General features: G+C 39.1%; 2 protein-coding genes across 2 annotated transcripts; both read right to left on the reverse strand.

Moving 5' to 3' along the window:
* Nucleotides 1-3,779: 3,779 nt before the first annotated feature.
* On the reverse strand, nucleotides 3,780-7,312 carry tnip2 (TNFAIP3 interacting protein 2). The gene is made up of 6 exons (XM_038713010.1): nucleotides 6,651-7,312; nucleotides 5,901-6,203; nucleotides 5,650-5,730; nucleotides 5,284-5,547; nucleotides 5,033-5,149; nucleotides 3,780-4,903 (listed from the first exon to the last, which is right to left on the reverse strand). Exons 1-6 carry the CDS (start codon nucleotides 6,960-6,962, stop codon nucleotides 4,625-4,627), a joined length of 1,356 nt encoding a protein of 451 aa, XP_038568938.1. The 5' UTR covers nucleotides 6,963-7,312; the 3' UTR covers nucleotides 3,780-4,624.
* Nucleotides 7,313-10,220: 2,908 nt separating this feature from the next.
* On the reverse strand, nucleotides 10,221-14,086 carry sfrp2 (secreted frizzled-related protein 2). Its single transcript, XM_038713012.1, has 3 exons — nucleotides 12,681-14,086; nucleotides 12,355-12,435; nucleotides 10,221-12,085 (listed from the first exon to the last, which is right to left on the reverse strand). Exons 1-3 carry the CDS (start codon nucleotides 13,174-13,176, stop codon nucleotides 11,781-11,783), a joined length of 882 nt encoding a protein of 293 aa, XP_038568940.1. The 5' UTR covers nucleotides 13,177-14,086; the 3' UTR covers nucleotides 10,221-11,780.
* Nucleotides 14,087-21,806: the final 7,720 nt, after the last annotated feature.

Genomic DNA, 21,806 nt, shown 5'->3' on the forward strand with positions numbered 1-21,806 from the left:
ACGAAAAGGTTGCAGGGTGAGTCACACCCTCAAATACGTGTTCTATTTGGGAAATCCACTAATTGACAGTCATAATCAGTCTAGAAGGCCACCAAGTCATGTAGATCCTGAGGTTCAGTTTCAGTTGTGAAGTACGTTAAACAAAAAAGGTATCTGCCATTAGGCTACATCAGACATTTACATGTAGCCGCATTTCATATATGTACTTGAAACTCTAGGGAAAATTGATTTCAGGCAGTTATGAAATCAAGTACATTCCCTGAGGGTAAAAGTGAGTGTGAAATGAGGTCATGCTTTGGCTTATCTAGATGTAGATGAGTTAATATATACCTTTCACTGAGCACTGACAGGACAGTGTTCATCAGCAGCAGTAAAAGCTTTTGCTGCCATACAGTGGTAAAATATGCTCAGTTTCAGCTGATCACTTCATTTTTGTCCTTAAAACCTAATTTCACATCAGTTTGCACAAAGAAATAATGGGTAAGAAGATGGCCAACATTTGAGGATGCAGTAAATTCACATATTCCCATATAAAAAAAAACGAAGCTCTTGAATAATATTGTTAAAATAGTGTGCTGTAAAAGTACAATATGTTGATATCTTACATTCAGAGCCAATGTGAAGAGGAAGTGAGTTAAAGTGATGTTCTTCATGATGACTGCTTCCTCTTAACTTCTCCAAGTGTGGCTATTAAAACTGGGATTTCACTGTGAAAAATAACCACCCATACAAATTTCATGAATGGGAGAACTGTGGTAAATGTACTTAATACAAGAGAAGATAAAAAAGGTTTTGGTTTGTGAGAACCACCTTAGCACATATGACTCATTATTTATTTCAGGTATAACTGCCTGGCTCTTTGTGGAGTGGGCTCGCTCGCTCGCAGTCACCAGTGTTGTAAGATTGGATCTACCGCGTTTAGGCAAATGCTCCACAAATCTATGCTATCCTAGACAAGTCAAACCAAGCAACCAAGCAAAATGTCTGACAAACATGGGCAGTGATCTAAATAAAACATGAAAAAAAACACCACAGATGTGTTTTCTCATATATGCAGAGATGAGAGTCGCTTATGTACACTTTCCCTCAGCTAATAATAGATGCATATGTCTATAAAAGTCACTTCAAAGAAATTTCCACATTGTGTCCTATCAAAATATTTCCCTGATTTGACACTTTGCTGTTAAAATGGTCTTGGTTGATGAAGAAAAACAATGGTGCAAGAGGAGTCTTGATAATTACAGGGGCGAGAACCAATAGGATCATTAAAAGGGATCACAGCTGCCCGGTAGCTTGTAATCAAAATGCTGATCTTTTCACTGTCAACTGCCTAGAGCACTTCAGGATCACATACACTTCATAAAAAGAGAATCCCCCCTTTGTTTGCTGGCTTCAGTATGCCCCAATGCAGTTTTTGATGGCCGGAAGCTTGGACTTTCTTTCCAAAAAGCCTTAAAAAAAAAACCAGTCAGCATTAATACCCAATGCCTCAAACAACATACGTTAAATTTAAATAATCTGCTCAGGTCGACAGCACTGCATCTTCAAAAAAAAGCATGTCTGCTTTTTTTTTGGGAATTCCCTCAGGATGGCGGGAAATTCCCATTCTTTTAGGATACACACACAAGATTAAAGGCTCTATCTATCCATTCTGTATTTGTCTGGATAAGTGTCAGGCTGAAGTTTTCCCTCTTTGTTAAAAAGTAAATGACTACATCTGTACATCCTGATGCTTTGAAACAGGAACTGATCTACCACCGTCACCTGACTTTTCTCATTAATTCTTTGTTTCTTAGAAAAGTTCCCAGACACTCAGGTGGGGATTTGTGACCTATTTTTTTTTCCACTCTCAGATCAGTGGGTAGAGTTTGAGTGTGTGGAAGTTCAGTCACTTATAGACCCTGTTGTAAATGCGTGGGTGTGTGCTGGCGGTGGGGGAGAATCCCTAGCAGACAACTCGTGGCCTTTTTAGGACCAATGTGTATTTCTACTTGTCTGCATGCGGTTGGCTTATAGACGAGATACTGATGTTGGCCTTTTAAGCCAAATTTGTAACCAATAATTCTGTGGGCACATGAATTGGAGCCAGGCTGGTATATTATGCAAATTAGATAAATGTGTTGGAAACTAATTCTGCCACAAATATCTTCCCCTCTTAGCTGATGAGTAAGTTAGCATGTGATGCTGTCTTGTGTCATTTGAATGCTTGGGGACTTGGGGGGGATATGCCAGCTTTCAAGCCTCTTGATTTTGTTTTCAGAGGTAATCGCAGTAGCATTTTCTTAAATAAAAAACCTTAATTCTGGTTTAAGTAGAAAGATTTTAAGTTACCACCAAGACATGTTTGCCCATACTATATAGCCTATATATACATTTTAGATTTACATGCAAAGAATTGTTCTACATTTCGGGAATTTCTGGCAGAAAGTTAGATGAGAAGATTGATAGCACTCTCATGATTGTATGGTAAATATGAAGCTACCGCTAACACCACTAAGCTAGCTAAAGAGCTAACCTGGCTCTGTCCATTGGTTACAAAATTCTCCTAAGAAACCATAGTGTAAAAATGACAATTTAACGTTTTAAGAGGATTATGTCCTGGAATAGCACAGAATTCTTACTAATTCTCATTTTCACACTTGGTATGGGGATTTTTCTACCATTGGACCCCAAGTTCCAGTCTTTATGCTAAACTAAGATTACGGACTGCTCTTGGTAGCTTCAGATAGTGCCAACATGAGAGTGGTATGGTATCAATCTTTCCCAAAATGTTGAACTTTTGCATTATAACATGGAATGAAAATATGAGATGAAATGAGCTTGTTATTATTTGATCTAGAACTATAATATTTAATCATATAGTGTTTAAAGCAAGACGATGTAACTTTTGCTGAATGGCAGCCACATTCAAATGTACAGTTTTCCCTTAGAGTCTTCCCATTACAGTCTGACACAGATTGTCACACAGCAATATCTAGCCACACTTTCTCAACATCAGCTAACACAATCTACTAGTCATACCAGACCAAGTAAGGCTGTAGTGACAAAACCCCTGAGAGTATTAAACTGAGCAAGAGTAAGTTTTATTGTTTGTTTTTCATTTATAAGAATGCCTTCTTTCAAAAGTTTCATAGTTTTACTTTAAACAAGCCCTTATCTGATCAAAGAACAAAGCAGCAAAATGAGAACGTGTTCACTCACACATACACTTAGAACACATTTGTTGGCAACGTCTTTTCTATGCACTGCAACTGCCTACTTCCTTTTAAACAGGGGATGTCCAGCTTCCTGTGCTTACTACACCAAACCCATGACAACTGATTCACCAAACAGCACTGTTGGTCTGTTTGTGTCAAAACGATACTTCACAGTGACTGACTGCAGTATGTTTTGGTCACCAACAGATCCTCAGGCAGTTGTTGAAGGTTGTTGGATGTAACTTGAGCTCCTGTCTTTTGCTGGTCTACTGAGTACCCCTGTAGTGTTTGCTTCAGCCACATAACAGCTGGGTATATAGCTGTCACAGTACAGCGTGCCCATTCAGGCAACGCTGGGAAGGGGGTTTCCACCGCGCACAAGCACATACACGTGACACAGGATGGACACACACAAACACACACTAAAAAAAAACATGCACACAGACTTAGATTAAGTAGTGCCAACATTTTTGTGGTCAGGCTATGATCTGTGGTTACAGCTCGAGGCTGCAGACTCAAGAAGTAAAATATGCCATTCAATCATGAAATGCATTTAAACCTAAATAAATCACCGTAAGATAATATGTGTGTAAACATCCTTTTATTATAAAAATTATGTGCCAGCTCAGAAAAAATGGCACCAGATCTCCAAAAAATAAGCATGTTGTCAGTTGGGATGCAATCTTTACATACATCTTTTCAAAAAGTAGATCCCAAACATGTTTCCAGTTGTATTTAACATTTTTGATCCCAAAAGTTTACCAGGAAAAATATATTTCATGGCTTTAATGGAAAAAGGCAACAAAACATTGCACTAAAGTGATTCGCTTTTCCCAATTATTTATGCAAAGGTGAATAAATATTAATAGTTATATATTTTAAATCTGTTATTAAGAAATATATAATTCACAGAACAAAAATATGTAAATTTCAATCAAAAATAAACAACTAATAGCACCACATTGTCAACTAGATGTGTCTAGATCCTAAATAAGAAGCTTATGCATCATGAATCTCTCAATCGTACAATCCTACGATTAGTTTTTGGCTAAATGTCAAGAAAGTGCAACAGGTTTGTAATTTGACACATTGAGGTATATGATATTGGATATATTGCATTGGCATCCACTTCCCCACCACAATAACCTCCTGCATTGCCACAGGAGCACACTAGGAACCTGACACTGGACTTTTTAAAACTATACAGAATTAACAAAGTCTGATGAACTAATTTCTCTTGCAACGGGGAACTGTGGGCTGTACAGTTTTTCTTCACTGTGTACAAACTCAGTCGTTTCATTTGTTGTCAACCCTCTCCGACTTGGAAACTCCACCCAGGATTTTTTTCTGCCGTGTAGTGCTGCTCTTCAGTGTTCAATTACTGTCAGCAAGAGATAACTGTCTTTTCCACATGAGTGTTGTTCTGTTTATAGTTTGGCACACTCTTCACAATGGTTCAGGTACTCTGAAGCGTCCCTGTCATTGAAGGTGGCGAGGCACCGCGGGCACTGTAGCTCTGACAGGCCTGGGCATTCGTTCCAGGCAGGGTTTGGTGTTGCTGCTGCACCTGCAGGCTGTTGCTGCATTTCAGCAGTGGCTCTCAAAAGAGGCTCGGGCGAGTCCTTATGCCGCCTTGAGGAGATTCTGTGTCCTATGTGCACACGACACATGGGAAGCGCTTCTCTGTTCTCTCTGCTGGCTCCCTCCTGAAGACAGTCATGTACATACACTGTTAGGATTGCACAAGCCAACACATATCGGAATGTGCTAACCAAAACTGAAAGTAAACATGTCTAAAATGCACTCATCCATCTCATTTAACAGTGCCGTCTCACCTGTTTGTGTAACTGCCTTTTTAACTGATAAATCTGCTCCTTCAGGTCTTGGATCTGGCCCTGTGCTCGCTCTCTGTCGGCTCGCTCTGACTTAAAGTCCTCAGTGTAGATTAGGACCTGAGGAAGCAACAGAAAGAACCTTTAGTCTTCTTGTTTCTTCAAAGTTTGGGTTTCAAACACATCAAATGCCACAACAGCTGTATACGGTCAAATTATACAGATATATACTGAGACCACAATGTAGCACCGACCTGTTGCCCCAGAGTCTGGATACACTCCTGGTCTTGCCTCCTTAGCTCATTCATTTCTCTACCCAGCCGCTCACACTCGCTCATCTTCTCCTCCAGTAAGCCATTGAGCCTGGAAATCTCATGATGAAGCAACCCAGTGCTTGCAGAGCCCAGCCCAGGCATCAAGCCCTGCCCAGTGGTCTCCTTCAGCCTCTGGCACAAGCCTCTGATATAGTCCTCCCTGCTGGAGTCATACTTCTGCCACTGAGAATTCAGACCTTGTACCTAAAAGGCGCAATTACAAAAAAAGGTTAGACCTTCTCTAATGCACGGTTGATTTCTGAGTAAAAAAGTATTGTCACTGAGCATAACTTGTATAAGACTTACATATGCCACTCGCTGCTTTAGCTGTTGATTCTCCTCCTGAAGTTGACTGATTTGGGCATTAATGTCAGAGGACTCTGTTATCTGTAGAAAAGGTTGACAGATAAGTTACAACAGAGCCCTTCCAAAAAAATAAAAAATAAACAGTACCACTACTGCATTTAAAAAAGGCCCAATGAGCAAGTAAATAAAGGCACCCCCATGAAGCCCAAAGTATTCCAAAACAAATCCAACCCAGCCCAAGTGTCACACACCTCCTTAGGCTTTTGTTGCTGAACCACCACCTCCACTTCTTCTCCCCCCTTCTTCTCCTTCTCCATCCTGGCCAGCAGCTCCTGGCACACCTTCACCGTTGCGCCAAGCTGGCTGCGTAGCTGTTCGGCCTCCTCCGCCAGGGACGTGCAGAGTATGGCTCGGGTGGCCTCAGACCGCTCCCTCTCCTCCAGGGCGGACCGCAGCCTCTGGATCTCCTGGTCCTTCTCGTGGTCCGGCTGACACCTGACACTCTCCAGCTCCAGCTCCTTCTCTCTGAGCTGCACATTCAGCCTCTGGATCTCCTGATGAGGAAGACGGGAGAAGAATTGCTTGAACACCTTTGTTTGTGAAGTGTAAATCTTTTGGTGCATTAATGCATTAAAGATAGACTACATAAATATATATCCACAATTATAATAATTTATCATTCTAATTATTGCTGCTAACATTTGTTCTGTATTGGATTTTCTTTCAGTCATATGTATCTCTGAAGATGTTCTATTCAGTAAAGAATTTATAATAAATACATTCAGTTCAGTAAGGGAAAAAAAGTTGAATATTGTAGCATAGTTTTGAGGGTTTTTAAACCTCATTAGTTCTTGCCAAGAGACTTGTGGGAGTAACGTTATACCCACATGGGACAGACCTGTGCCACTGTAACAACTTTTCTCCATCAGCTAATTTTAGGGTCGGTCCATTGTCTACAAACATCATACACACACATTATAAGCATTATCAACATATTTTACCTCTGCTTGTCGAGATGCCTTAAATTCCATATCGTTCCTCTTCTGTTTCAGTTTGCATATTTCTTTACACAAGCTCTCCAACAAAGACTTGGACGGCCCGATGACCACAGACTCGTTGTCTCCCACAGTCATGTAGATCCTCTCATATCTCCCCAGCCTCGCTTTTAAATCTGAAATGATATTGTCCTTTACATAAATCTGTTTGTTCAGAAGGTCGATTTCCTGCCGCGTCTCGTGATACAGAGAATTCAGCGTACTGTAACTCCGCACTTTGAGCATGTCATTATCCGTGTTTATACTGGCGTTATCCATTGCAGTTTTTGTAATTTAGATTTGACAGAAGGATCCTTTTAATAATCCAGCATTTGACGCCTCTGCTTCTAGCCCTGTCTTTACAAATGCAGCTCGGTTGTGTCGGAGCTTTGGCGCATCACTGTCGAGAATAATATCCCCGAACTGTCTTGGGGGATTTCCTAGGGAACTTCCCCGCGGACTTTTTTGAGCTTTGTCAAACTGAACCCTGCCTGCTCTTCAAGATTCACCGTCGTCGGTGTACCGTCACTGGGAGTTAAAAAGGGTTTTTATAGCATGTTGGCACAAATGGGAAGGAAAACAGACACACAAATTTTAAATACAGGCTCAATAAATTTACCACTACCTAACAGCCGAAAAAGAAGTTGTAGTGCTGCCTTCATGACCGTCGTAGACTTTGAATCTCGAAGCCAGAAGTGCCAATGCTTTTGATTGGCATTAGCAAACAAAAGATGTTCCTGCCTGAAAGACAGTCGTTTTTGAAACATGTTTTGGGGCGTACTGGGCCACATAGCTTCGATGTGAAAACGTTCTTATCACAGCATGTTTTCATACCAAACAAAAAGATCTAAGCTACAACAGAAAGTAGCTTCAAATAAACCCAAACATATTACCTAATGTTTGCATGGAATAATAAACAATACTTATTGAAAAGCATTAATTTTCCCACCCGTAGTTTACAGGGTTTCCACGCATCCGACCCCCTAAACGTCACATTAGTGCAGTTGGAGTGTCAGCAAATTTCCCACATAGCCTAAGGTTAGCCTATACTATGTTAACCTACTGTTGGTTTTTTTATCCCCGCCCAAAAGGTATTAATTTTCCCATAGCTATGAAGGCATCATGAATGGCGCGACTCTTCATTATGATGTCATTCAATTGTTCTGGTTAAGCAGCCTTCATTGAGCAATTACGGACTGATTCACGCTGTATGACCGAACGTTTTATGGCGTTTAAATAATCCTGGGGTATTTCAGCTTTAGGAAATTTTGGAAATAGAACTCTGTTCTGTTACCGAATATGACAAAATGTACATTATTAATATTGTCCATAGTGCCACCATGATACTCGATTTTTATCATGTGTTTGTAATTGTAATGTATAGCCTATATAGATAGAGGATTTAAAATTGACAGGCTAATCCACAATCTAATGAATTAATTCGGGAATATAAATACAGTTATGAAATGAATTTTAAAAAGACAATTTCACCGTGGAGGATAAGTAACATAACTTGGTCTAAAGACACCAACCAAATTATTCATTCTTAATGTTGCAATTAGTAAGCTACATGTTTGTAAAAGTGTTACACAGGAAACATGCAACAGGTGTAATACAGTATAGTGATGGAAGAAGTATTCCTGTGCTATACTTAAGGTTACGTTTACAACAGTGTAAACATACTCTGTTACAAGTAAACGTTTGGTATTCACAATATCACTAAGTAAAGAAAAAGCTATTAGTTTGTTATAGGTAACAATTAAATGTTGTAGCTGGTCGAAGTGGAGCTACTTTTATCCACTTAGTGTTTGGTGGTTTAATCATTAATGCTCAAAAGTAGTTTGTAATTGTACATTGGTACAGTCCTTCAGTAGAAGTAGCCTACTTAGTTGAATTCCACAGCCGTGTATCTTAGGCATCTATAGCTGATTTGCACGTGCAACCCTTAGTTAGGCTTTGAATTAAGGACATATTTAGACATGTACAGCCCTTAACAGTAGTCTTGTAGGATGCACAGTAATTCACACAAAACCTATTGTTGTTATGTAAGCTACATGAGCAAACCTCCATGCCCTTCAGGGCTGGATCCTGGACTACAAGAACAAGGAGTATTATCTGGTCAAAATGAAACTACTGTCTAGACTGTAGGTGTAGCATTACATTGTGTTACTGATTGAAGAGCCCTAATCAGTTCTACTGGCCTGTGGGGACTCCCATGTATTTCTCAGTCAATCACACCATAATGTCATATGAGGGCTGAGGAGGCGACTCATTACATGAATCAAGGTGTGAAGTGTGTAAAAGCCATGTTGGAAGAGGTATGGTTAGGGTGGCATTGTAATTTCAATAGTTCATCTTTTAGCTGGTAGCCACCAGTTACTGTTCTCTTTCGGAGGACACAAGTGAGTTTCCTGATTGTGATGTCCCATCCACAGGAAAAGACAGGTACCCTGGATATTTTAGACTGTATCCTACAATGCAATCCTGACACTCGTTATTTAATTTCACGAGTTCACACCTAGATCATGTGACCCCAATAACTCAGCAGCTGATGTGACACAGTGTGGTCCACCCAGAGAGGTGAACATACCTGGGAGTCTCCACCACTGATGAATCCTTTTGGAGGACTGACAAAACATCCATACTTCAGTAGTCCAGTGGATAGTTTCTTTGTTTACCTGTTGGTATAACATTAGTTGGACAGTTCCAGGTAATAAAATAAAGCTGTATTACCTCACAACAACATAAGTTGAAGGATAGGTCTGTAAGTACTGACACATTAGTTGATTAACTGATTGATCAAAAATGTAATCAGCAGCATTTTTCAGAATCAAATTTTAAGTTAATCCCTTTCAAGTCATCTATTAAGCAAAAATGCTCAAGATTTGCTGAATTTAATTTCCCAAATGTGAGACTTTGTTGCCTATGTCTCAGTCAAAAACTCAAAAAATATTCAAATTATATATCAGTATAGTTTGAATATTTTTGAGTGTTGGACAATCAATTTGAAGACAAAACCTTTATTTCAGGGAAACTAGCAGTCATTTTGAATTATCTTCAGATATTTTATAGACAAAAAGCCCGCAAAGCATTTTCATAAAATGAAATCATTAGTTGCAGCCTTGGTTTGGTGCTTTCAAGTATTCAACATTGAAGATGTACATGTCTTTTATCTGATACTAGCTTTACAGGCCAATATTTATTTAGCATTATAGCCTCAAAAACTGTCAATACAGATCTGAAGTGTTGCAAAAACACTGACAAACAATGTTTATTGTATATACATTTTGTGAATATAACTAGACACACTAAATGCCTCCTATGCATCAAGTTGTTACCCATGACCAGATTTTACCATTGAATTCCACTAGATGGGGGTGTTCAATTAAAAATACATAATGTAAGTTGATTTTCCATCTTAGAACTGATCATTAGGATTCTTTTTTAAATTCCTCTTTTACATGAGTATTTCCTGCCCTCCATCCCCCCAACACACACACACACACACACACACCAATGAAAGTAATTTCAAAACATGTTGTTGGTAGCTTTTAATCACCAGAAACTTTACAAGAATAAAATACAGTATTTGATATTTACACAGTACTTTCAAAAAATACTTTTTACATTGCGCACACACAGGCCCATGAGTATTTGCGCTTAAAAAGTTACTGCTCATGAAATCAACGCTGCCAACCAAAACTCAGATAGTCATCACTAATACAGAAAACTCTGACTCTCACTGATCAAACAAAAGGATGTAGACGCAACCCAAAACTTAACATGGAAGTTTAAATGAAATGTTAAAGTCTGGAGTAGAAAAATATTCATTTTTAATCTTACTGTGGTAGAAAATTATGGAACGGCTCAAACACAAAAAGATTACCGTGAATATTAAAATGTTAAACAGGAAGAGAATATAGCCAGCTATCTCTCATTTTTGCTAGAGAAAACGGTGGGAATACAAAAAACAGACATTATTTTGTCTTTGAACATCACACTACCCATATGGGGATCACAGCTTCACTCAATATGCACCATGCAATAACAATACATTTTAGTAATTGCTTCTGTGGAGCAATAACAGAATGTTTTTTATTGGATGCAAATTCCTTCTTTTGGAAGTCTTAACTACACCCCCTCAAACATACACACAGTTTTTTTTAAAATTAACTCGAGTATTTTATAATCATCCCATCATCCTCTCTCAATTTGACAAGGCCTTTGACTGTGTGTTGTAATTTATTCCTTATAGGAGTTTTGGAAGATTTATGTATCATTTTACAACAGGCCCCATGAAAAAAAATGCTTTGTGTTATGATGAAACTGATCACAGGGAATACCAGGAAAGAAGGAACATGTCTTAAACTCACGCTCATTGCAGGATTTAACAGTTGACCACATCTGCCAATGTTATTTTAGAGTCAAATTATTTTTAATCCTGGATTCACAGTTCTGCTAGTTTTCACTTTAACCACGTAGTTAGTGACTCTTTCACACCTGGGACACCATCTTAAGGAGGCAACATCAAAGACAGCTCCCCATGAAAAGACACACCACTTTAAAACTGGCTACTAGGGGGCGCCAAGTGCAAAATGACTGGGAGTGGATGGATGAATTTCTCAGATTACCACAATTGAAGTGCCTTTTTTTTTTACTCCTATATTTGCTTACTTCCAAGTCTATACCAGATATAAATGTGTGCCCTGCTCAGAAGACATGGGCAGTTTATGTAGTATAGCCACTTGCAAATCCCCTTTGAAAATAGTGTGGCCTTATTAATGAATGTAGTTTAAGTGTACTGGGACATAGCACCTTTCAGAACATCCATATGAATTACAGTTATGGAGTCAATTCAAAGCAAGTTTTTGTCCAGACCCAAATATGCTAAATAGCCTACTGCCTTTTTCAAGATATTGGGCATTTTTAACTGAAAGCAATGGAAAACACAGTACCTGGCCAAATATTTGCTGGAATCCAAAGAGGAATCTATGAACCATAATTGCAATTTGTGTGACAACTGGAAAGGCCTAGTAATTGGAAAGAGCTCAGCTAAACGTTTTCTTCAACAGTGACACCTGCAGTGTGTCCCCCTTCCTAGCACTGCAGCTTGCGGATGCTGCGCGAAATCCTCTTAAACTCGCGCTGTCCCTTATGCCAGCGCTTCAGCGAGGTGATGACCAGGTGGCCGTCCATCTTCTGGCCCATGACCAGGTAGGCAGCGTTGATGTCGTTCATCTCCTCGCAGATGCACTGCAGGCCGTCCTTCAACCACAGCACCGTCTTCCTCAGTTCACGCTCCGTCACGCCGTTCAGCTTGTAAATGGTTTTGCTCTTGGTATCCGGCACTATCTTGGTGTCACCGTTGATGTAGGAGATCTCCTTAACTTTGATCTTTAGAGCTTTGCATCAAGCAGGAGAGAAAAGAGAGGAACAGAGACTGGCACTGTTTTTCACAATAAAACTGCACAAAGATCATCCTTTTGATATGAAAGCATCTTAAGGCCTGTGCATATGGTTTAGGGTTAAAATGCATACAGTAGGAGAGATAAAAGTGAAGGCTAACAATAACTCCTCATGTGGCCTAAAATCTTTCAGAACCTCCCGTCGTGACCTCTTGTGGCTCCTGAGCTTCACTTTGGGAACTAATAAAATAGATGGATGGACTTACCAAAGTCATTCTTACACAGGTTGTCAACAATTTCGTTGTCATTTTCATCACTTTCCTTGCAAGCATCGCACACTCTGGGCACTAAAACAGAAAAGAGAAATAGCTCATGTTCAATAATCTGTTACCGTGCAAAACAACTAGGACACACATAACCAGATATGAATTTGGATTCTTGTGCAATAAATGTACAGACGGGTATGGCCTATTGACAGAAAATCGTGCTGTTCACACACGCATTCGCACGAAGCAGAAAAAGTTCGTTTAATATTAATTATTTATTAATACTTGGAAATAGTAGATTTGCTTGTAAAATACAGAAACCTTACCCTCTTTGGTCACTGGTGCAGAGTTCTCGAGGCCGGCAGGTGGAATACACAGGTCGTTGTCGATTGGGAAATGGTCGCAGTCCAGCATCTTTGGCCAAGGAAAGCCAAACGCGGACATCACGGGCTCGCAGCCGTTCTTGACGCTCTCGCACAGAGACCTGCACGGCTGTATGGGCTCGTCCAAATCGTCCAGACAGACGGGAGCGAAAAGGGAGCAGAGGAACTTTCGTGTGTCGGGATGACATTGCTTCTGAACCAGAGGGATCCAGGAAGAAGCTTGCTGCAGGACTTCATTCATGGTTTCGTGGCCCAGCAGGTTTGGGAGGCGCATCTCTGTGTACTCTATATCATGGCACAGGAGGAACTTTTCGGGAATTGGCTTGCAGTTATTTTTTTTGTAGTATAAGTCATGCTGGCCAAAATTGTATAATCCGTGGATGGCTTCCATGCAGGGTATTGTTATCACCCACAACACTGTCGAAACAAAGGCTCTCATTTTCAATGCGCGTAAAAAACCCTGCGGAATCAGGGTTTGTTGAACATCAGTCTGCGTGGATGGAAGCTCTGTCAGTGGCCAGCTCCTACTGTGACAAGAGGTTTTCTTCCAGGCATGTCTGGGAGGAGTCTGTAAATTGTGTGTAAAGACCCCCTCTCCATTCAGTACTTGGTTTCCTCATATCAGGTGAACGCTGTGTAGAAATTTGTCTCCAATCTCAAATCCCACTTGTTGCTGCTCTGGGTCTGACAGGCATTTTTGATTTCTAATTATAGCTCACGGTATTTTATCACCAGTCGTTTTCTTAACAATTTCCCTCTCTATTTCATCTCCTGCCCTTCATGGAAATAATAACAAAACGCGTCTGACAGGTTTTCCTCATTATGTCCAAACCAACAGAAATACATCCTGAGTGATCCCTTCACTTGCTGTTTTTAGACCCATGCTGTAAATAGTTTGGAAATGTTGTCAGTAGGGGCATTTAGCTCAGTTCACTGGAGCGTTAATTTTCCATCATTAGGAGTTTAGTGGTGAAATCCTCTGGGCAGGTCTGCATGTTCATACCACATGGTGAAATATTGTTTGCCCTGGTGTGAGAAGCAGACCTCCACACAGCACACCCAGGGGTGAAACCAAATCTGCCTCCTTCTGCTCTGCAGTTCTGGCTCCTATCCGCTCTCAGACCCCCTTCAGCCACAGTCTGGTCTGCAGACAGCAGTGTGGTTCTTCTCAGACTTGACCTTCCTCTTGCTCCCTTCAGAAGAAGCTGAAATGAGTGAACACTTAAATCCTGAATGTGATGTTTGTGGAATTTCTAGCTAAATGGGTAAATTTGCCCAAATTGCAGAAACATATTTTCCCACTTTCCCTTTGTGGTTTCTACAGTAGATATTCAGATATTTGTGGTTTTACTTACCCAGTTTTAGAGATATTTGAGACTTCTGCTGCCACCCCGGTACAATGGAGGTAAATTTAATTTAATCTGTGGTGCTGAAAATCCAACATCAACATGTTTGTTTTTTTTTAATCCAGAAGCAAAGAACTAATGAGTATTAATCTATTTTAAAACTCTAGTGTGTAAAGTATCATGTGGATTCCTGTACTGTCACAATTCAGTCTCTCAGAACCTCCTTCCCCACTCAGCATCTCCTTCAGTTGTTCAAAAAGGTTATGAGTCATTTGTTTTAAGTAGGAAAAAGAATTTGAATTGAAAACACAGTTGTAGTTTATTCACATCACAATTAAACCTACCATTAAAGTTTATAGCTCTACGTGTGCCAATTCTTTTTTCATAACTGAACAAAGACGATATTTTGGCAATAAGTACCACTTCACATGTTTTTTGTGATTTGGTAAATCTGGCATGTATGAATAATGTTTTATGAACCAAATGCTGCACCCTTAAATTAGGTGTTAAATTGTTTTGCTACTGAATTTACAGTAAGTGTTCAACTCTTGAAGAAAGATGCCTCCTTTCTGACTCATGAATCTATATTAATGACCAGTGATATTCAAAGTACATGTATATTGCTCACTTCTAGAAACTAATTGTATGTGTTGTAACTGCTGACTAATGGGTGACAGCGATACTTGGTTCTGGTATGACTCTGAATCATTTTTCTTTACCTGTAGTTCTATCTAGACATGCAGACAGATATGGTTGTATTTGCATAGGTTATGAGATATACTGTATATTTTCTTCAAGACCACATTACAAGGTTAAGTTGGAGGTGAATGGAATTTAATATGTGGTGCTCAAAACTTTAAAGAATTACATTTAGTAAATTCAACGGCAACATCTCTGTCTAGAAACAGTGTCATTGTTAGTCTTTGGAAATCCACAAAACCTCCTATGAATGCTTTTCATAGGGACTGTTTCTTGAAGAGAAAGTGGTTTCAATTAAACTGAACTGACAACTGACGGGCAAAGCAAACAAACTGTAACACAACACAGACATTACTGTTTAAATTAATATGTGAGCAAACAGTTGCTTATTTACACAGCAGATATAAGGAAACATTATCATTTATTTGGAGCCGTGTTTCTGGCCACTGAATGAATGTAAGTCCAATATCCTTTAGCTCTGTTTTTGGTCCCACTACTGTGGGAAATATCTAATTCTTCAGTTGCTAAATGTTCTACTCTGTTCACCAGCCAGTCACTAACTGTGTCTGTCTACCGTTTGGTGCTGAGCAGGTAGTGTACTGTGGGTTTTTAGAGCCTTTTTGCTGAAAAATAGGAGAGTGAACCAACACAGTGGAGTTGCGGGCTGGAAAACCAAGACAATGAGCTGAAAGATGCTAAAAAGCTGAGGGGAACTGAAGAGTAGGCTGATTATTCTTTGTGGGCTCATCACTACACGTGACACCTTTCACATTACACACAGTCCTTTAATCCTGTGTTGTTATATAAATACTGGTTATAGCTGCTTTAAAGAACAAAAATGTCTTTCAAGCCAATGAGGATTAAGCTGGAATTCAGAGCAAAAACAGGCCTACTTTAAAATACTGCACAGAGCTGAGTTGATGGGGGTGTGTTGCTTCAGGTACCAGGGAGAAATGAAATACGATCCAGGAAGTTGCTTGAGTAACAGATCCATCAGTTTGAAGGATTATCAGATGCCAAAACACTGCACAGCGGTTTATAAACTCTGAGACAACTTATTATCTGTCACTGATAACAATTGCGAGGTAAACAGTAGAAATACAACGTTAAGAGTGAGCACTGGAGCAGGGACCTAACTTGTTTTTCATTCTATGTCAAAGGTTTAACTTGCTTTTAAGGGCAACTCTGCCCCACTTATCCCCATTTCATTCAAAGTGTTTTAATTCTATTCAGGTCTCTATAGAAACACTTAGACAGCCATGTAAGCGCTAGAGCCCCCTATTAACCTGCAACTAGACTCTCTTTAGCTGGGCAGTAGGTCAGCTGGCCAAACTGTACCCGTGGTGTGGCAGGTCACATGCTAACCTTTCTGGGGCAACTAAATGTAGCTCCTCTTTTAAAATGACAAGAAAAAAAGGCTATAAATCATAGAAAGGATCCGTAAGGGGATAATTGGACTGAAATTAGTATGTGATCAAACCTTACCAGGCATATTGCTTTAGTTCACCAAACACAGATAACATGTAGCCTCCATTAACAATACGGTTTCACAGACAGTTAAGGTCAGAGGCTCGGGATAGAGGTAAGCTGATCCTAGGCCTGTGCTTACAGCCACCCCAGCAGGTTCTTATTACAACTCTGTGTGGAAATGAGACACAGCTTGTCCGACGTAGTGGTCCATCTGTTGCCTACTAACCCTTCGTCCCCCCCCCCCCCCCTTACACCCTATACCCTTGTTCTTCCTTTTTTCACGAAGAAGGGCTCGATTACTGAACAATTACACAGTGTGTTGTTCAGGTTCTGAAGAAGGCCAAACTCCAGTGGAAATGTTTGAGGAATCAATAAATTGAAAGTTCCTGAAGACTCATCTCTCAGTGTGAGGAGCATCAAAGCCATTAGGACTGCCATAATGTAAACCAAACCCATTTCCTGTTTCCCATAGTCCCATTTGTATGTAGACAGACTACACAGCTCCATACAGGATCTTGGGATCCGATTGGAAAAATCTGAAAAGAATACATTAAATGATAGGTCTGGTGAAATTCTATAGTTTTCTTGTTGTCAACAAATACCAACACCAACCATAATGTGATCCTTCTAAGTACTGTCTATCTAGTCAAAGTCTGTTGTACTGTTGAGTTCCATTGTTGACAAAAATCTATAAAAAACACATTAATGAGCCACACTGTTGAACTGGGTGAAATGTTTCTTGATTGCCATAAAAATGGGCACTGTAGTCTATTTTGAATCAATACTTGCTTGGGACCCAAATTTGTATAAATAAGCAGGTGAATATAGTCCACAACAAATGCACTATTTACTCATTTTTGAGGAAGATTTGCTAAAAACTAGATATTTAAAGATTTATGTCTTCAGTATGAACACATGGGTTTGGGGCTAAGTGCCATAGACAGGCTGAGGGAGTTGGGGAGTGTTATGAGTCAGACTTGTGTAGTGTTGGTTTGGTCTTCTAATGGTATTTGATAACGGTATGAAAAATGTTGAATAATGCCAGCCATATCCTTTAAAGGAAAAAATTATTTTACAGTATAACTTAATTTGTTTGGACATTGTCAAGATAGACAATTGTCACACCTTTACAAAAATGGTGTTATCTGGTGTTAACTTAAGGATTATTTAGTACAAGGCACAGGGCTTCACTGTTAGGACAACTAGTCTATCTTCCACAGCCCCTTGGCTGCCAGCTGAGAGTCATCTATACAGCTTTGAATATTGTCTTGATGTTCACTAATGAGCTTGTTAACTTCAATCACTCCTTCTACATTGACATTTGGGAAAGAATTCATCCCATCCAAGAGGAATTAATCTCATTAGAGCTCCAGAGTCATATAGATTGTGCCTGCTTGGCGTAATTGATGTTCCTATTGTACAGGTCTAATTGACTCAGTATGGGGTTTCAGAGCAGCTGTGGGACACGTAGATGACTGTACCAGACTTTGGGATATCCAGATATACACATATTAGAGACGTGTGCACTGTACATAGCAGTGTAGAAATATGTGTAGAGGGTACAAGGTTATTTGTATTTTCCTGTATTGTACTATTGAATGTAATTAATAGGCTACATGATAGAAATACTTCATGTTAGTTGAACAGCCATTTATAAGTCATTCAAAGCAATTATTTGTCATTTTGGAAAATGTACTTTGAGCGTTAGATGAGAAGATCGATCCTATTCCCATCTCTGTACGATAAATATAACATAATTCATAGCTTAGAGACTGGAAACAGGAAAACAGCTACGCTGACTATGTCTAAAGGTAAACAAATCCACCTGCCAGCACAGCTAAAGCTCACTAATCAAATAAATATTATATCTTGTTTAATCCATAACTTTCTGAAGTTTGTTTTTATACTAATGATGATGTGGCCAATACTGAGCTTTACAGGTGCTGGTTGGCATATTGTGCTGCCTTTGGACAGAGCCAAGCCAGTTGTTTCCCCCTGTTTACAGTCTTTGTGTTAAGCTAAACTAACAGGCTACTGGCCGTGGCTTCATATATACCTTACAGATGACCTTCTCATCTCATCTTGGCAAGAAAGCGAATAAATTAATTTCCCAAAATGTCGAACTACTGCTCTAACAGTTTGTGATGACCACCATATAGCCATGTATTAGCATGAGAACAATCTTAGTATTTAAAGGCTGGTCAAAAGTCCGGCCAGATTTGTGATCCTATGTCATGACAGTGTCATTGTACCATAAAACACAGCACTGAGCCAGGCATGTTTATGCTTGCAGGATGTCTATGGATCAGTGTGACAAGCAGATCCTTCTGTAGAACCCTGCTCTTTGACCCCTGACCAATACTGAAACTGGCAGACTCACACTGTGAAGGGCTCTAGGGGATACTTTACAACTTAGACCAAAGTACAAGCAGCTCTGCTGTCAAAGAAGTGTTTTCTGAATGACCCGTACCTGATCTCCACCCCATATGGAGAAGGTCACTCCATAGTCTTGCCCCTTAGCCACCATCACACATTCCTCACAAAAGGGATGCTGCTCTTCTACTTAATTAGTCGATGAGCTTTTACTGAATCTTTTATGAATGAAAATAAGAAGGTAAAATCTATTTAAAAGGTACATTTATCTTCAGTTGGGGGTTTTCCTGGTCTTTTAAGGAGACCAGTCTTTACTTTTACCCCTACTTGCAAACTTAAGAATAAAATCTATTAAAGTTCATTTAAGAGTAGAAACAAAGGTTCTGAGACATGGGTAGTTTTAGCCTATTATTTGCCTTTCATTTGAACAGTTGACCGCCTTTTCTTCTTCTTCTTCCATTTATCAAGCTTGGAAACAACATGACTTCTGGCATTGATTATGTTTGCAATCACTACATTGTCTGCACTTGTCAATGTGATACTAAATTCTCCAGTTTGCCTTTTGTTTTGTTTCCATTTCAGCCTTATTTTATTCCTATAAAAATATATATTATTTCCTATAATTCCATCACTATTTATATTTATAAATATATTAGATTGTTGTTTATTTAACATATTAATTGCTACAGATGTTAAGGATTCTGCAAAAATAAAATTAAGATTGCATATTGCTCATTATTTTTGCAGCAGTATGACAGATAAGGGGTAAATCCTTGTCTCTGATGGGCTTTTCCTGCACTAGGCATACATGTGATTGTATTTTTATATATCTTAAATCTCTTCAATTTGATCTTAAAGGTGACTTAATTAATGTGTATTATTCTTTACACACCTCAAAGAATCTTTATCACTAATATTTTATATTATTCTTCCTAAATAGGCTTTTTAGAACATTATTTTTTAGGTAAGTTTGATAAATGTGGGTTCTGGATCTCAGTCTGCTTTTTTAACAGATTTGTGCTGTTAGACCTTAAGATCGATTTGGTTTACGAAAGTGTACTTTTAAAAATGCGATGATTAATTATTTATTTGATCTAAAGACGTGGTATTATGCTCATTTTCAGGCTCCAAATCCTATTTAAAGGTTGTACCAGAACAGGTTTACCTGGTTTAATTTCCAAAAAACTCCATATTTTTTGTCATACTGCACTTTTCTGCAGCTCCTCTTTTCACCCTGTGTTGAAGGCTTCGTTTTAGCTGTGGAGTGATACATCTTGTCTCTAAATGATCTTTGTTGGGAGTTGCACATGCGCAGTTCTTAGTTAAAGACTACTAGCCAATCAGAAGCAGAGAAAGGCGGGTCAGCGAAAAGACGGTAAACAGCTTCGATTCAGCTGTAGGCTACGTGATGCCGACCAGCTTGGCAACATAGACTGGAGCAAGAGTTTCAGAGTGGTGAGTTATTAATTTGTAACAAAAGAATCTTTCATCCATAAAATTTTAACTGAGCTCTGTCTCTACATCACAGTAACAACTTCATGTCCATTGACTGCTTGGAGGGTAGCTAGTGTTTGGAAGGGAGAGGAGAGGTGTGTGCTGCAGCTCAGTGTTGGCGTGTCGGACTAGTCTTTCGGCGAGCATTATGACACTTACTTACTTGTGAAGTCACAAGAAAGGGAAATAAAGGCTGGACTACAAACGAGCTGTTTTCAGGCCATTCCAGCAGAGCTTTCTGTGGGAGATGGGAACTCCCTTTGGGGTGGACTTTGGGCTTTTTCACTTTGCAAACCTATTACATGCACAAAAAAGAGATATATAACTCAATAAAGGAGAGGGAAAAAGCCGAAAACCAGAATACCACCTCTTTAACTTTATCTGTCCATTTGGTTTTCAAAAAAAATACATGTTTGTTCTTTTAAATGTAAAGTATTTTGGATGCAAATGCATATGAAAAAGTCAAGTTAGTTTAAATTAAAACGTTATTTTTTTCACAAGCCTTTAAATTTCTTTACTTCCTACAAAGACAAGTTCTCCATTACATGTACAAATTACAAGAATTTTTTGTTGTGAAATAAACTCACATACAGTACCTTCATCACAGGAACTTGGGGGCTAGAAAGAAGAAAAAGCAGCCCTCTTAATTTTAGTGATGGCGGCGGAGGGTTAGCAAGTGACCCACAGTGACCAATAACAGACACGGGCTCAAGTGTAAATAAAGATTTGGTATTTGTTCATTTCATTTGTGACACCACAACAAGGATCCATTTTGTTTGGCGGTATAGCTGAGAAGTGTGTGTCTCCTGAACAGAAACAGACTTTACACTAAGTTCATCCCAAACTCTGAACAACCTCTGCTCACTCATTCACCCTCTTAACTTCAAAACAGCCACTCTGGACCATGAAACAAGATTTTACTTGTAGTTGCTTTATACAGTTTCAAGATCAGGACAAAGCCATCAAAATATAACAGTCTCCTGCAAAAACCTGCATAGCACTCAAAACAGATCTCCAAGGTAATCATTTTCAGTTAAATTTTCCAGATGTATGTGATTTGACTTTTTTTCTTGATGCTGTAAAATGTTTTAGTTTCTCCTAGTGTAAGACTTATAACTCCATTCAACACAAGTAAATGTAATCAAAAGTAATTTTATCCAGATACCCCTGACATGCCAAAAGCTACAGACACGCATGATTAAACAGAATACACATATTATTGTTTTCTAGGAAGTTTGAATGTGCTCTGGAATGCAACTCATCAAGATAAGAGCAGAAGGAAAACAGCACATGAAATTATATTTGTTGTGTTTTAAATGTTTAAGCATTTTGTTCATATTTGATTTGTGTTTTACTAGGTGATTTTGAAAATCAAATGTAAAGACAAGACTTTTCTGCTTTTTCAAAACCAAGACAATACATTAATACAAAACAAGATATTAATAAACATAAATGCATGTCAGAAAAGCAAAATATGAAAGAGAAAGAGTTATTAGAGGGGCATTAGGAAAAAAGTTTGGCACCTAAAACACTCAAACACATAAAAACCTTATTTATAGCGTGATTCTCATGTCAAAATCCACATAAAACCTTCAAAGTCTTCAAGAACCACAATATACTTTATGTATCTAACAGAGTACCCTTTATATATCTTCTCCCTTTGATAAATGTAGGCTCAATACCTTAA

This window comes from Micropterus salmoides, unplaced genomic scaffold, assembly GCF_014851395.1.
Source record: "Micropterus salmoides isolate LMB-PRFRI ecotype aquatic unplaced genomic scaffold, ASM1485139v1 Ms_hic_scaffold_12, whole genome shotgun sequence".
In the NCBI taxonomy this organism is placed as follows: domain Eukaryota; kingdom Metazoa; phylum Chordata; class Actinopteri; order Centrarchiformes; family Centrarchidae; genus Micropterus; species Micropterus salmoides.